The sequence below is a fragment of the Protomyctophum parallelum genome (assembly GCF_964188405.1).
Source record: "Protomyctophum parallelum genome assembly, chromosome: 13".
Classification (NCBI taxonomy): domain Eukaryota; kingdom Metazoa; phylum Chordata; class Actinopteri; order Myctophiformes; family Myctophidae; genus Protomyctophum; species Protomyctophum parallelum.
The window spans coordinates 46,989,714-47,005,231 of NC_139708.1; the positions used below are offsets into that span (position 1 = coordinate 46,989,714).

A 15,518-nucleotide genomic window follows, 5' to 3' on the forward strand; every position below is an offset into this window, starting at 1 on the left:
CCCCCTCTTAAAGACTATCTAGTACACAGCAAGCTAAAAGGAATCAACACACCAGCACGCCAGGGACCAGAGTACTTCAAACCCAAACAATTAGTCAAAAATAGAACTACAAAACGTGTGTTGGAGATTAAACAACAAATAACAGCCAGAACCAGCAATTGCATTTATTTAATCACATGTGAAAAATGTGGTTTACAATATGTCGGAGAAACGGGTAAAACAATAGCTACAAGGCAGGGACAACACAGATACAATTTTAACAATGCAAAAAAGACAACCACAAGGTTTGTTCAACATTTCATGGCTCACGGCATTGAAGCTCTAAAAGGCGCTGGACTTCAACACAATCCCAACTGGACAGTAGGACAAAGACGTTTTAATGAAAAACAGTGGATTAAGAACCTCAACACGGATTTTCCTGGAGGTTTAAACATGCCTAAAAAGATGTGGTGATTTTTGTTGTGTCACATAAACGCAGACAGAGGACGTCGTCTCGAATGTCATGCGAGTCATTGTGGACAGACAGACAGACAGATCTATGGGATCGTGTCCCCTGTCTGTTGCCAACCAATGGTGGCGCAGTATTCACTTTCATGGGACACTGGATTGGAGTCGCGACGGCAGGATCTTGTAATTGATGTGACTTAAACCAGCATTTATTTGGATGAGAAAAGGGATGAAAGGAAATGGAGAGAGAGAGAGAGAGAGAGAGAGAGAGAGAGAGGAAGAGAAAGAGACAATAGAGATATGGAGTTTGAGCAGGGCAGGGGCCCCTCCCTTGTTCTGTAAACACTGACACACGCATGCACGAGCATTCACAGGCATGCCCACGCACACACGCGCACAAGCACGCACACACACTCCCCCATTTTCCCAGAGATTAATTTGAGATTTGAGGGCTTTGGGCATGACGTAAACCAAATTGACTTGAACATCGATCAGTCAAAACTACAGGGTTGTGAAAAGGGACGGGAGTGAAAATGGGGGTGGAGAAGAAAAGGAAAAAAAAGAATGAATGTAACAAATCAAAGAAGATATTTGGTGACTGAGGAGGAGAAAGTGATGACAGACTGCATTTTGCTCAAAGTGCGGAAAACCAAAAAGGTTGCTTGACGAAGGGGGAGGGCACCCTTTGCAGTAACAGTGTAAGAATGGCAAAAAGACAGTTGATGACAGTTGATATTAGTAATAACTGAATTTGATCTTGTAATTAATAATTAGGTTGATATTAATTAACAACCACTGTTCCTCAAAATGTAGGAACAAAAAGAAAGGTATACAGCACATCCAAAACTCAATAAATGGTGGCCAAATTACTCACATTTCCATTTATTTAACCCCTGTTCCTTTTTAGCCAAAGCACTGCGATTATTCTGAATATACAGTCTGTCATTTCATGGCCTAGAGTAGACTAGCATAGAGTTTGGCCTTTGATTTCAGTGGCGTTTGTGTGCTGACTGATACTCCATAGAGGGGAGATATAATAAACGCGCCTCACAGCAGGGTGTGAAGGCGGAACATTTGACGAGAAGAAACACATCCGAAGTGCTGCGTACGGCCTTTATAGCTTTTATCCATTTATCCACCCAGTCACCCACACCACTGCTCAGCCTCCACTGAATAAGATCTGTATGAGTATAAATGACTGTATTCTCTGCACCCCTTCCCTTCTGTATGAGTATAAATGACTGTATTCTCTGCACCCCATTCCCTCCTGCCTCCATCTCGTGCTCATGACCCAATACTCTCTTCTCTCCATCCTGCTTCTAATCGATGTTCATTCTTTTCCTCATTCTCCTCAGGTCCTGAATCTTCGCAACACCTTTCTTCTCGTCCCGTCTTTCGTGTGTTGTTGTGGCTCACAGAGGTTGGAGTCCCAATCTTTCTATCTATGAACTAAACCATCCTTCATCCATTTCCCATTAGTCTTCCTCTGCACCTCCACCCAGAGCGCCCGTATACTCTGTCTTCATGTAGTCAAACTCTCTGCACCCATTCCTGTCCTTAGCTCCTCTGTGCTCTCCTTACTTCCAATCTCCTCTTCTCCTTTTGTCCTTGCTCCCGTTCGTCCCTCGATCCTCACCTCCACCTTTTCTTCCTTCCTTCCTCTCATCTTTCTCTCTTCTTCCTTTTCCTCTCCTCTCCTCTCCCGTTAGTCTTCTCATCTGTCCTCTCCTTCCTTGTCTTCTCCTTGTCTTCTCCTTGTTTTCTCCTTGTCTTCTCATCTGTCCTCTCGTCTCCTTCCTTGTCTTCTCCTCTCTTCTCCCCCCTCCTCGTCAACCCCCCCCCCCCCTTTCCGCCATGTCTGTGTCAGTGAGGCCCGCTCCGCCGCGCAGGCGTTCCATGGGTCCCGTCTCGCCCAAACGCATCTACAGGAACCTCTCCGTGAGACTGAGGGGCGGAGACTCGTCAGTCGCCGGGGAAACGGACGCGCCCAGACACCCGTCCAAGACTTCAGCAGCTGTAAGATATTTAGGTGTCTTTTTTAGAGTGTGTGTGTGTCTGAGTAGGACCTTTTGACCCCTGTCTGAGTAGGACCTATTGAATATGAATACCTATGAATGAATCTATGAATACCTATGAATACCAGAGTCGCCCTTTACCAACTCGCCCCGGGCGTAAAGCCTGCGGAACTGCGCGGCCTGGAATTCCTAAAGCAACCTCAGTAAATTATGCTTAAACGGTTAAACCTAAACCTTATTCCTAAACCTTAACTTCAGTAAAACTATGCCTGAACCTAACCCTATGCCTAAACTTAACCCCAGTAAAACTATGCCTAAACCTAACCCTATGCCTAAACTTAACCCCAGTAAAACTATGCCTGAACCTAACCCTATGCCTAAACTTAACCTCAGTAAAACTATGCCTAAACCTAACCCTATGCCTAAACTTAACCCAAGTAAAACTATGCCTAAACCTAACCCTATACCTAAACTTAACCCCAGTAAAACTATGCCTAAACCTAACCCTATGCCTAAACTTAACCCCAGTAAAACTATGCCTAAACCTAAACGTATTTCTAACCTTATTCTCAGTAAAACAAAATATAGAATATTACAAGAACCGCGGCAGCGAGTGGTCGGCGTGAGGTCGGCGGAAAAGAATCGAGGGGCGAGATGGTTTTGGGGCGACGGTACCTGATACCAGTATTTATATGGTATAACATGATACTGAATCTATTCCAAGCATTCGTTTTTGCAAAAAAAAAAACACTACTTGGGCTAAGACGGCCATAGCTACTTGCTGACATGGCTATGGCCGTTTATAGCCCAAGGAGTGTATTTTGTGCAAAACTAATGTTTGGAATGGATTGAGCATCATGAAAAACCCCTAGTTTGACATGTCACATGCCACATAAAGCATGATGAAATTTAGATTTGTTTTCCTTATAGGTTGTTAAGGTATGGTCAATTATGCCAATGCCGACATTATGCCAATTATGAAAATTGCTCAACATATGCACATGCTGGGGAACCATACTCAACATTTATAACATAAAACGTTGGTGTACTCAACATGTCCGGGTTCACATTCTGGCTACTAGACTAAAAGCCATGTAAGCAAATTGATCTTAGCCTCGTCCAAGTTCACATTCATGAAATCTCATTCTCAAATATTATTTTCTGTCTTTCTATATTGTCTGGCTTTGAACAGAAGCTCCTGTTGTTCTGATTCATGATACATGGACTTTTTTCCGATATTAATCCAATGGCATGCTCTCTCTCCCCCTCTCTCTCTCTCTCCCTCTCTCTCTCTGTTAGTACAAGACCCTGTGGGAGGCAGTGGAAAATGAGGACACTTTGGCGGTGCAGAACTTGCTGTCCCGGGACCGTCCGAACTGCGGAGGGGGAGTTAGTGCGTGGGAGAGAGGAGAGAAGAAAGAGAGGGACTGGGAACGGGAGCGGGAGAAGGGGGTGAACAGGGTGAGCGAGCAGGGCCTGGTCCCCTTGGACGTGGCCGCTCTCACCCACAACTCTCCTCTGTTCCATGTGTTGACGAAGGCCGGAGCCCGACACAATCCTGTCTGTGAGTGCACTCTCTTTCAATAAAACCTATAGATGTGGCGAGTTATACTAAAGGGAAGAGTGAAGAGAGGAGAGTCCGCACACAGGTTTGCTCCAAGGTGTTTGCTTTTTATTCAATACACCATAAATAAGGCACAACGTTTCGGCCGTTCAAAAAAGCAAACACCTTGGAGCAAACCTGTGTGCGGACTCTCCTCTCTTCACTGTACTTACCTTAGTCCAGCACCAGACAGGAACTGGATGTGCGCTAGCCACTTACCTTTTTATACGAGTTATACTAAAGGCTCATTGTCTCCACCAGGCCGAGGGCATGGGAGGAGAGTATGTTTTGCACTCCGTCCGTCCGTCTGTGTGTCCGTCCGTCCGTGTGTGTGTCCGTGAGCAGCTAATCTCCGGCACCGTTAACCCGGTCGATGCCGAATTTTGCACACACACTCCCTGGATGCCAACGATGAACCTCTGCCTCAAAATTTCCAGAACGGCCTGTTATAGCGCCACCAGGAGGCCGCTTTGTGCAAAACAAGTTTTTGCACAGTACACCTACAGATTTTGTCCAAACATCGCGCAAATTGGTACACAGTCTCTCTAGTTACATTATGAGCTGCCTATTAAGGCAACTCATAATGTAACACGTCTTTTTTTGAAAAATCTGTTATTACGTTATACGCTCATGATTTTATTACATTATGAGCTGATTATTACATTATGAGTTTTTATTACATTTAACTTATTACATTATGAGCCTTTTTGAGCCCTTATTACATTATGAGTTGCTATTACATTATGAGTTGCTACAGAGCGCAACTGGGAGAAAAGAACGGAAAAAAGGAAAACCTACAGCGGCGGCGCTGCCTCGACAGCTGCATTCCATGCTGCGAGTTTCAGAGATGATTCAAAATGTATATTCTGTAATGGTAATCACAAATGCAAGAACTGTACTGAACTGACTGTTGAACTAAGAAGAGAATTGAGGAAACAAGGCAGGTGTTTTGTATGTCTGGTAGGCAGGCATGTCACCGCTCCGGTGGTGAGGTGACCACCGCTCCGGTGGTGAGGTGACCACCGCTCCGGTGGTGAGGTGACCACCGCTCCGGTGGTGAGGTGACCACCGCTCCGGTGGTGAGGTGACCACCGCTCCGGTGGTGAGCTGACCACCGCTCCGGGTCATGTAGTAAACGCTGCATTCGTGGTCTGGAAGGAGGGCAGTTGTTTTACAGACGGGTAAAAGGGCAGGGGCTGAAACCCCATTTGATGTCTTATGTGTGCACGTCCCTGACCTGTGGGGAGCGGTGGCCGAACAGTTTGCGGAGTGGTCTTGATATCGGAAGGTCGCTAGTTCGTATCCCCGGACCGGCACGTTAAAATTACCACCGCTGAAGTGCCCTTGGACAAGGCATTGAACCCCTACCATGAAATGTTCTATTAGCAGGGCCTGGCTGTAAACAAGTTCTTGAGCTTAGTCCAGTTACCCTGGGTAAACATGGTACCTTTCCTTTACTTTTTCCACCTCTCTCTCTCTCTCTCCTCTCCCCGCATCATCACAGTATGCCGACCCACGGATTGGGCGCTGAAGCTGGACACTCTGGTGGAGCTGGCGGGCAAGCGGGTGGACGAGAAGAAGGAGGAGCTACAGCAGAAGGCGGGGGCGGGGCCCCACGCGCAGGCCGACGCCCAGCGACAGCTCCGCCTGTGGACCCTCCGGCAGCAGCTGTACTGCAGGATGCGGGAGAACTACCACGGCACAGGTCAGGGGTCATGGTTTTAGCTGTGTATATAGGGGGGGGGTCAGAAAAACATTCTTTTTTAAACAGTGGTTTGGGACACCAGGCTACGTCACACACAGGCCTGTTCCGTTCCTATCCCCCCCCCCCCCCTCCCACGGGGGCCAAGAAGAGTAAAGCTAACGTTTTTAACGAGCCAGGGTCTCGGGAGAACGTTTTCCAGAAGCCACTGGCTAGACTCATTAAGAGCAGAACTAGACAAAGGCAGCCCTCAAATTCTCAAAAGCAGTGGTGATTAGATCGAGGGCTATAAGGGGCTGGGAAAGTTGATTTCTACTCGGCTCTCATGGGGAACTTTCCTTCCAGAGGAAATGTGCAATGTGTCGTGAGCCCCAAAGGGGCTGAACATTCAGAAAGATTTATCTCAATATGGCCACATTCTTTGTCATACATTGTCATCATTATTAAGTGTATGCATCTTGTCTCCTCAGATCTTCCCGGAGCTCCCAGTCACGTGTCCATCGTGGTGACCAGCACCGCTTCCTTGTTCGTAGTGGTCAGAGAGTCAGAAAGTGGCGCCGCTGGGTTAATCACCCGCTACAGAGGTGGGTGGATGAAAGACGTTGTACTGTTATAGCCCTTTCCACACCTAAGCGCAAAACGGTTTTGCGCCGCGGACAGCGGGTGGATGGGAATTAAGCTCCAGCTCCGCGGACGATTGAGAGAGGAGGAATCTGGGAATTCCGGGAATCTGGCCGTCGCGCAAGTCGTCCGCGGAAGTGGAGCTTCTTTTCCATCCACCAGCTGTCTAAAAACCCGGTTTTGAAGCTGCGCGCAGCCGAAAACGTGCGCGGCTCTTTGGATAGTGTGGCAACACCTTATGCATATAAAGATGGAGTGCCGTGATTTTTTTTGCCCCCCTAAAACATAAGGTATGATTATACTAGGGGGGAGATTTTTGAGGGGTCGATTTACTTTTTGCCTGGCTGTCGTTAAATAAAGTTTGGAGCATCTTAAAGTGAGTTGCGAGCCCCTGTTTTTGCATTCAGGACGCGAACCCCTTTTGGTGTTTTAAGCAATTATGTTATACTTTAGCTATTGAAAAATAGCAGATCTACAAGCTCATAGCGATGCACAGAGTGCCGCACTATGAGCTCGTAGGTCTGCTATTGTTTTTGAAAAATCGTGAAAATGTGGCGCAAATCTTTGAATATATATTCTTTCAGAGCGAACGTTTTTTAACTCAAATCTTTGCTTCTGGGGGGGGGGGGGGGAACAACGTGTTTTCAGATGGGGGTCTGCGGCCAAATACAGATAATTCCGGGGGTCTTTGACATGAAATAGTTTGAGGTGGTAGGTTCTTTTCTGAAAACTGTCTGATGATTTAGAAGAAGACATTTTGTAGAAAATAAATGATCACACTGAGTGTTCGTATTACCCGAAAGCGTAAACACCTCTCCACCCCCTGCTGCTTCTTCTTCTTCTCTCTGCGGGGGGTTTGGAAGAAAAAATAAAGAGTGAGTATGAGCAAGGCATCATATGCAAGCTTCACAAAAATAAAATAAAATACAACTCTTTGTTTTTATATTTTCTCCCACAACTCCCTTCCCAATCCTCCCCATCCACCCACCATCTTTCCCCCACGAGGCCAGACATACAAACAACATATATACAAGGTATAAAACCACTATATTGAGTACATAACTAAGATACAAAGAAAGGGATCACGTGGTTATGTTCACAGAAATAACGTTTCCCTTTTATTATTTGAATCATTAATAAGGTGGGCATAATAAGCTTCGGCTTCAGCCCAAACCTTTTCAGTCAAACTGTAATTCTGTAAACCCTCATTCTGAAATGTACTGTAAATGACTGAGATAAATAAACTAACTAACTAATAAACAACTTAAAAGGCGGGTAAAATAAGAGACGACAAAAAACAAAACAAAAAATAAATAATAATATGTTCTGGTGTTCTTCTGCAGTGGAATGGAGCACCTCGGCCAGCTTCAAGCGTGTCCTCGGCTCCATCCAGGTCACAGACACCAAGACCCCCACCTACAGCATCACAGGACTCACCATGGTGAGGCAGGCAGGCACACACACACGCACAGCACGCACGCACGCACGCACACACGCACGCAATTATACTCATCTCCTGTTCTGAGCCATAACTTCCTGTAGGCAAACACTTATAGCTCTATCTGGAATGCTTCATTTAACCAGATGAATTAGTAATGACTATGGGTGGTGTGTGTGTGTGTGTGTGTGTGTGTGTGTGTGTGTGTGTGTGTGTGTGTGTGTGTGTGTGTGTGTGTGTGTGTGTGTGTGTACGTATGTGAGTGTGATTTCTTTGCCCTGGAGTTGGCTTCTTTCTCATAAGGTTAATGTAATAATAATAATAATGTGTCACTCTGTTAAAGGGAGTCCATTACTATGTGAGAGTGAGTGCCTACAATGTGAAAGGATGGGGCTTGTCCCAGAGTTCTACTCCAGCCAGTGCTGCCCCCTCCAGTGAGTATTGTGAACTGCATGTGCAGCCTTTTGATAAAATCCCATATAAACTCCATTCTTTATCACTATCTTAATCCCATTTTGGACTGAGGTCGATTACAAAAAAGGCTTCTAAATCCTAACAGTTTCCTGAAAAACCTATGTTTCTACATATGTCAGCGGTGCTCAACCTTTTTCATGTCAAGGACCCCCAGAATTATCTGTATTTGGCCGAGGACAACCATCTGAAAATATGTTGTTCCAGGGACCGCCCAGAAGCAAAGATTTGAGCAAAAAATGCTCTGAAATATTATATATTCAAAGATTTGCGACACATTTTCACGATTTTTCTAAAATAGCAGACCTACAAGCTCGTAGATCTGCTATTTTTCAATAGCTAAAGTATAACATAATGCTTTAAAACACCCAAAATGGGTTAATGCAATTGACTTTCCCGACATCTTAAGTCAGTGCTTCCCAAAGTGGGGTCCGGGGACCCCCAGGGGTCCTCGAGGGAGTTGCAGGGCGTTCCCAGCTAAACGAGTTAAATTAACCCATTCTGACCTGAGATCAGATTCATACGAGGTTTCCGCCGGACACACACTGGTCTGATGAACCCATTCTGACCTGAGATCAGATTCTAAAAATGTCAGTCGCTCTTCGATTTTTCAAAAATAGCAGACATACAAGCTCGTATCGCGCCACTCGGTGGCGCGATACGAGCTTGTAGATCTGCTATTTTTCAATAGCTAAAGCATAACATGATGCTGACACCAAAATGGGTGCCCGGTCAGAATGGGTTAACATTGATTTTACAATACAGTACAAATTGGTGGCCCAGAGATATAAATGCCTTTAAATGGGGGTCCGTAAGCCTAATGCATGTCAAACTGGGGGTCCTTGAAAATAAAATGGTTGAGAGTCCCTGCTAGAGCTGTAAACATCTTCTCTTATTGGGGGGTCCCTGGCATATATTTTCTAGGGGGTCCTTGACCTTAAGTTATATCCACCCATAAGTGGAATCCACCCATGAAGTACTGAATGAAAGGGATTCATTTAAAGGAAATGCTAACTACAAACTAATTAACTAAATACCATCAAATAAAGAAGCGACAAAGAAAATAAAGGAACGAGATTTATTGTGCTAACATGAATGCAAAACAGAAACGTATATCAAATATATTACCGCGTCGCATATCAAAATATGACCATAGATTATGGGACAGCTGCTGCTGCTGAATTATTACCATAATAGTTGACTAACATGATGAAGACAGACTATGAAGAATGAGCCTGAGACAGCGTGGCTTGAATGAGGAATCAAAGTTGCGTAGTCGAAGCACATGGCAGCGTTCTTCTCAGGCAGCTGCTAAGCTGTCTACTAATCAATGTTTTCCTCCTGATTGGTTCGATTAGAATCTAATCTAATTGATCTAATCATTAGATCAATGAACCCATTTTGGGGGCGGGAACCCCATTTGGTGTTTTAAGTATTATGTTATACTTTAGCTATTGAAAAAATAGCAGATCTACAAGCTCGTATAGCTCGCCAAAAACGTGACACAAATCTTTGAATACCGTATATATTCTTTCAGAGCAAACGTTTTTAACTAAAATCTTTGCTTCTGCGGGGGTCCCCTGGACATATTTTCAGATGGGGGTCGGCGGCCGATTTCATAAAATTTCTGGGGGTCCTTGACATGAAATAATTTGAGAACCACTAATATAGAAACATGAGGTTTTTCAGAAAACTGTCAGGATTTAGAAGGCATTTGTAGAATCGTTCCCAGGTCAAAATGGGTTAAGACTAGCTCTGGTCCATAGCTCTAATGCGTTGCATTTAGAGCTATGTTACTCTGGACTTCTGCCGCTCGCATGAATGCAGACCAGCCTCTCGTCTTTAGAAGTAAATAAAAAGAATGTTTTTGCTACTCACCAAAACAAAGGCGGGTTGTGTCATTAGAAAGCCTACTTTCCTTAGTGGAAGTACTCTGAGCTAACCTGACGCTGCCAGATCCAAGAAGCTTGCTACACAAATTTGTTTCACAGCTTATTGGGATCTGGGATCGCGGAAGTAAATTCGATGACGGGGCTGTTCTTTTTTTTCAAGATACTTGGTAGATGATTGGATGGGACCGTCGGTCTATCACCGCGTGGGCGTGCAAACACAACCAATCATATTGATGTGTCTATATAGCTTCACATCCGGTTTCGCACATATCCCGCCCTTAGCTCACGCTGATTGGTTCGGTACGGAACGGATTGATGTTAGCTGAACTCCATGAGAGATCCCAGATGGAAGCTGTGTTGGGGAACATGGTTACCCAATACCGCCCCCATCTGGCAGCGTCAGGTTAACTCTGAGCCCCCGTAAAAACGGTAGGCTACTTTTTGGCCAGAAAGGGATTTATTTTCTCCGGAGGAAAAATATTCTCTATGAGGCAGTTCTCTGGGCAATATCGGTAGAGGGCGCAGTGGAGTAACTAAAGGTATTTTTTTCCTGTGGAAACAAAATCCCCTTTTGGCCAAAAAGCACCGTTTATACGTGTGGTGGGTGGCTCAGAGTGCTTCCACTAAGGAAAGTAGGCTTTCTAATGACACAACCCGCCACAACTCTGAAGTCCACACCCACAACACCAGAGGGAGTGCAACAAACCATGTACAACCCAGATTCGGCACAAACAAGGGACTAAATTATTTTCGCTCCTATGCCACCAAAATGTGGAACGCCCTACCAACAGTCATTAAGACATATGAATCCCTTGACTCCTTCAAAAACGCTCTCAAAGGGCACCTACGGACGGCTGCAATTCGAAACTGGCCCCCATAAAATCTGAATCCCCCCCCCCTTTTCCCCTCACTGTATATGTTTCTTTGGTGTCTATTTGTACGTCCATTTTTGCGAGCGGCGGAAGTCGAGAGTAACATAGCTCTAAATGCAACACATTAGAGCTATGGACCAGAGCTAGGTTAAGGCCAAACAACATTTTAGCAGGGTATACCATCTTTCATCTTAACGTGTGTTGTTGTTGAAATGTTCCTCTATTTCCTTCCCGTTAGGCTGGAGGGAGTGCATTGGTGTGAAGACACAGATCAGGAAGCAGGAAGGCCTGATGCAGAAACTCCTGGAGCAAACCAGAGAGCCTCATTACCAAGGATACTGCATTGGTAATGTCAAAACATATCACACCCGTGTGAAGTGAGGGGCGCTCTTATCGTCATACATCATCTCATGCCGGCCACTGGCAATTTGCGTCCGTCCGTCCGTCCTCACCTTCGTCTTCAATGTTTGGGGTTTACACACAAACTCAAAACTGACCATTCAACGGCATTCAATGTTTGTGTTAGGACAATGCTTGTGTGTTTACATACACGCACCCTCAAAGCTGGACATAGGAGGGGCTTGCGCCCCTCAAAAGTCACACTGTTGTTGTGAAGCGAGGGGCGCCCATACTGTGGCTGCCACATGACGTCACGGGTGGTCTTGCTTGAAAGCCAGACGTTGGAGGGTTTAGCGCCCCTCAAAAATGTTATGTCTCTGGCATATCTTTTTCAAATGGGGGTCCGCGGGCTAAGTAGTGTGGATTTGGGGGTCCTGGACATGAAAAGGTTTGGGAACCACTGCTCTACTCTCCCCTCCTCTCCTCTCCCTCTTCTCTCCTTGCAGAGAGCTCCAAGCCCTTCAGCCCCACCAAGCGCCTGTCTAACCACTGCTCTCCTCCTCTCCCTCTCCCCCCTCACAGAGAGATCCAAGCCCTTCAGCCCCACCTAGCGCCTGTCTAACCACTGCTCTCTCCTCCTCTCCCTCTCCTCCACAGAGAGCTCCAAGCCCTTCCACCCCACCAAGCGCCTGTCTAACCACTGCTCTCCTCCTCTCCCTCTCCCCCCTCACAGAGAGCTCCAAGCCCTTCAGCCCCACCTATAGCGCCTGTCTAACCACTGCTCTCCTCCTCTCCCTCTCCCCCCTCACAGAGAGATCCAAGCCCTTCAGCCCCACCTAGCGCCTGTCTAACCACTGCTCTCCTCCTCTCCCTCTCCCCCCTCACAGAGAGCTCCAAGCCCTTCCACCCCACCAAGCGCCTGTCTAACCACTGCTCTCTCCTCCTCTCCCTCTCCCCCCTCACAGAGAGCTCCAAGCCCTTCCACCACACCAAGCGCCTGTCTAACCACTGCTCTCTCCTCTCCTCCACAGAGAGCTCCAAGCCCTTCCACCACACCAAGCACCTGTCTAACCACTGCTCTCCTCTCCCTCTTCTCTCCTCCACAGAGAGCTCCAAGCCCTTCCACCACACCAAGCACCTGTCTAACCACTGCTCTCCTCTCCCTCTCCTCTCCTCCACAGAGAGCTCCAAGCCCTTCCGCCCCACCAAGCGCCTGTCTGTGACCCGTAGCATCAAACAGCTGTTCCAGTCCGCCACTAAGTTTGTCCGTCTGCTGCAGAGGTAATGAAGACAGATCCATCCTGCCTTTCTTGCTCTGTTCCGTTGCTCTGTTCCTGGTCTCTTGTGGTTGTGTGGGATCTAATAGACTGAAGTTATTTAGGCCTATTATACTCTGATATAGACTTGATTTACAGACAAATTCTATTAATTTCAATGCCAATTCCAATGGCACTTGTTTTGTAATTAGATTAGATGTAATCTAATCTAGTGTGTGTGTGTGTGTGTGTGTGTGTGTGTGTGTGTGTGTGTGTGTGTGCGTGTGTGTGATGGGTGGCATATTCTGTATTATGCAGTGATGTATATTGACTAAAACCACTTCACTGAAATGGCACATTCTGCATACATGAGTACTTTTCTACTTATATGGTACATGTTGATACCAATACTTTTGTACTTTTACTTGTACTTGCAAGTACATTTTGAATACCAGACTCTTACTGGTAACGGAGTACTGGTTCTACAGTATCGATACTTCTATAATAATTAGAGATGTCCTGATACACCTTTCTTCGTTCCCGATCCGATCCCGATACAGATACCAGATAATTATATTTATAATAATAATAAATTAGTTATTTTATCTCATGTTGTTTATAACAGACTCCGCACTCAAATGTGCACTTGCAGTTTGGGCAACTCCAAAGCAAACTCCACAACATGCCCCCAACATTTATTTAACTGCCATATAGTGTCAACCCCTTATCCCCGTGTCGGATCGCTGGTTAGACTGGCATATTCGCCGATATGACCCGATATCTTTTTGGTGTGTATATTGCTTATATAGGGGAGTGTACCTGGCGACCATCTTCTACCACAAGGAAAACATCCTGGTTACAGCAGAGGACCAGCTCCCATTGGTGGAGATCCAGTGCTGCTCCACCTCCATCACTCAGGACTTCCTGTGGTTTGCCAAGGTAAACCAATTAGATTGTCTTATTATACGAAGATGCTCCAACTTCATTGGAGCCACTAATAATAATAAATAAAACTTTATTTGTATAGCACCTTTCATGACATGAAATGCAGCTCAAAGTGCTTTACAGAGCAATGGAGAAAAAAAAAGACAAGCAAGGCAACGACATTAAAAAACAAGCAGTAATGCAATACAGTGAGGACATGAATAACAAAAAATAAAAGATCAATTAAAAGCAATGTTGTAGAAGTGGGTCTTGAGCTGTGCTTTAAAAATGTCTACAGAGGCTGCCTGACGAAGGTACAGTGGGAGCTTGTTCCATGCCGTCGGCCCGTAGAAGCAAAAAGCTGCTTCCCCGTATTTTTTAGTTGCCATTTTTTTAGGCAAAGCGAGCAGGCCAGCAGTGGAAGACCTTAGGGGGGCGGTTTGGGACATATTTAGGCAGGCAGTCATGTAGGTAGGAAGGTGCGAGACCATTGAGAGCTTTATACACAAGTAAGAGAATTTTAAAATCAATCCTAAAAACAACCGGAAGCCAGTGCAGTTTAGCCAAAACTGGAGTTATATGTTCTCTCATCTTAGTTCTAGTTAAAACTCTGGCTGCTGCATTTGGACTAGAGGCGCAATGGACTCCAGATCCTACAAAATGGTCTCCTAAGTAGGCATGGTTTGCTCCTCCCCGACCTCCCCACCACCCTCCCCCAGGTTGACGATACCATAGAGGCATAGACATATTTCGGCTCTGGAGCGTATGTGTGCTCAAGGGAGGGCAAAAAAAATCCCGAGATTCCATGCGAAGCCCCGCGGAAGCATGAGCGTGCGTCACAGAGCGCATGTTCGGGTCTGATAAGTCCCGGAAAAGATGAGCTGTGATTGGCCAGTAGTCACTTGAGTGGCAGCGTGACGTACTGTAGTGTGCCAGCGTACCAGTGTAAATTCTTCCGCCCTCCCGTCAACAGTGAACACACATAGCTCCAACGAAACTGCAGCAGCCAATGAGGCATCTATTTTTTTTTTTATATCTATGGACGATAGTGCATCCTATCCACTGTTAGTGTTCACTGCTGTCCATTGATTGAGCAGAGACGGATAAAGAAAGCTACGACGCAATGGATAATTCACAACCTTCTTACAGACTGAGTTGTAGGCCTCTGATAACCTTGAACTACTGTATAGGGATGTCCCGATACACTTTGTTCGTTCCCGATCCGATCCTGTTACCACAATTTCTGTGTTAGCCGATACCAGAGAATAATATTTATAATAATAATAAAAAAAAAAAGAATTTATTATTTTAACTCGTGTCTTATAGCAGACTTTGGGCAACTACAACTTCCAAAGCCGCTGCGCATCTCCACCGAGGCCCTCGTGTTCCCCACCGCCGAGTACTGTGCCCCAGTCTGGAGCCGTAGCCCTCATGTCCAAAAACTGGACGCTGCCCTCAACAGTGCCCTACGGACTGCCTCTGGATGCTTACGAGCCACTCCAACCAACCAACTGCCAGTCCTTGCTGGAATCGCCCCCGCAGAGGTCAGGCGAGAAGCAGCCACACTGGCCCTTTTGCTCGCAAGGCTCAGCTGAGCGAAGCCCACCTCCTCCACAAGGTCGTCACAGAGACACCACAGCGCATGCGTCTCAAGTCCCGGCGGCCCTTTGCCACACAGGCCCAGGAACTGCTCCGTACAACACCAGCCGACACCTCCAAGGCTTCCTGGGTGAAGGCAAGATGGACGGACCAGTGGAAGGCAGCAGAACCATCCAGGCTTCACCACTACATCGAGGATCCCACAGATGTTCCTGGCCAGCACCTCCCCCGCAAGGAGTGGACAACCCTCAACCGCCTGAGGACGGGTGTGGGACGCTTTGGTGCATCCATGCAGAAGTGGGGTCTCACAGACAGTGCCCACTGCGAATGTGGGGAACC

At 46.4% G+C, this 15,518-nt stretch overlaps 2 protein-coding genes across 5 annotated transcripts in view; both read left to right on the forward strand.

Moving 5' to 3' along the window:
• Positions 1 to 15,518, forward strand: part of LOC310869848 (histone H1-like) — a gene marked incomplete at both ends in the record, with an annotated part of 720,118 nt that overhangs the window by 382,744 nt on the left and 321,856 nt on the right. The window lies entirely within an intron of this gene.
• Positions 1 to 15,518, forward strand: part of LOC310869527 (ankyrin repeat and fibronectin type-III domain-containing protein 1) — a 28,920-nt gene that overhangs the window by 2,016 nt on the left and 11,386 nt on the right. For 2 of the 4 annotated variants that reach the window (XM_083780308.1, XM_083780305.1), the window contains exons 2-10: positions 2,315 to 2,463; positions 3,762 to 4,026; positions 5,570 to 5,770; positions 6,238 to 6,351; positions 7,732 to 7,829; positions 8,170 to 8,260; positions 11,300 to 11,407; positions 12,582 to 12,681; positions 13,466 to 13,595. In XM_083780308.1, coding sequence (XP_083636434.1) covers positions 2,344 to 2,463; positions 3,762 to 4,026; positions 5,570 to 5,770; positions 6,238 to 6,351; positions 7,732 to 7,829; positions 8,170 to 8,260; positions 11,300 to 11,407; positions 12,582 to 12,681; positions 13,466 to 13,595 — 1,227 coding nt within the window. In that variant the 5' untranslated portion in view covers positions 2,315 to 2,343. Of the gene's footprint in view, positions 1 to 1,802; positions 2,464 to 3,761; positions 4,027 to 5,569; positions 5,771 to 6,237; positions 6,352 to 7,731; positions 7,830 to 8,169; positions 8,261 to 11,299; positions 11,408 to 12,581; positions 12,682 to 13,465; positions 13,596 to 15,518 lie in introns of all 4 variants that reach the window. The other 2 variants (XM_083780307.1, XM_083780306.1) reach the window with 2 other exon arrangements.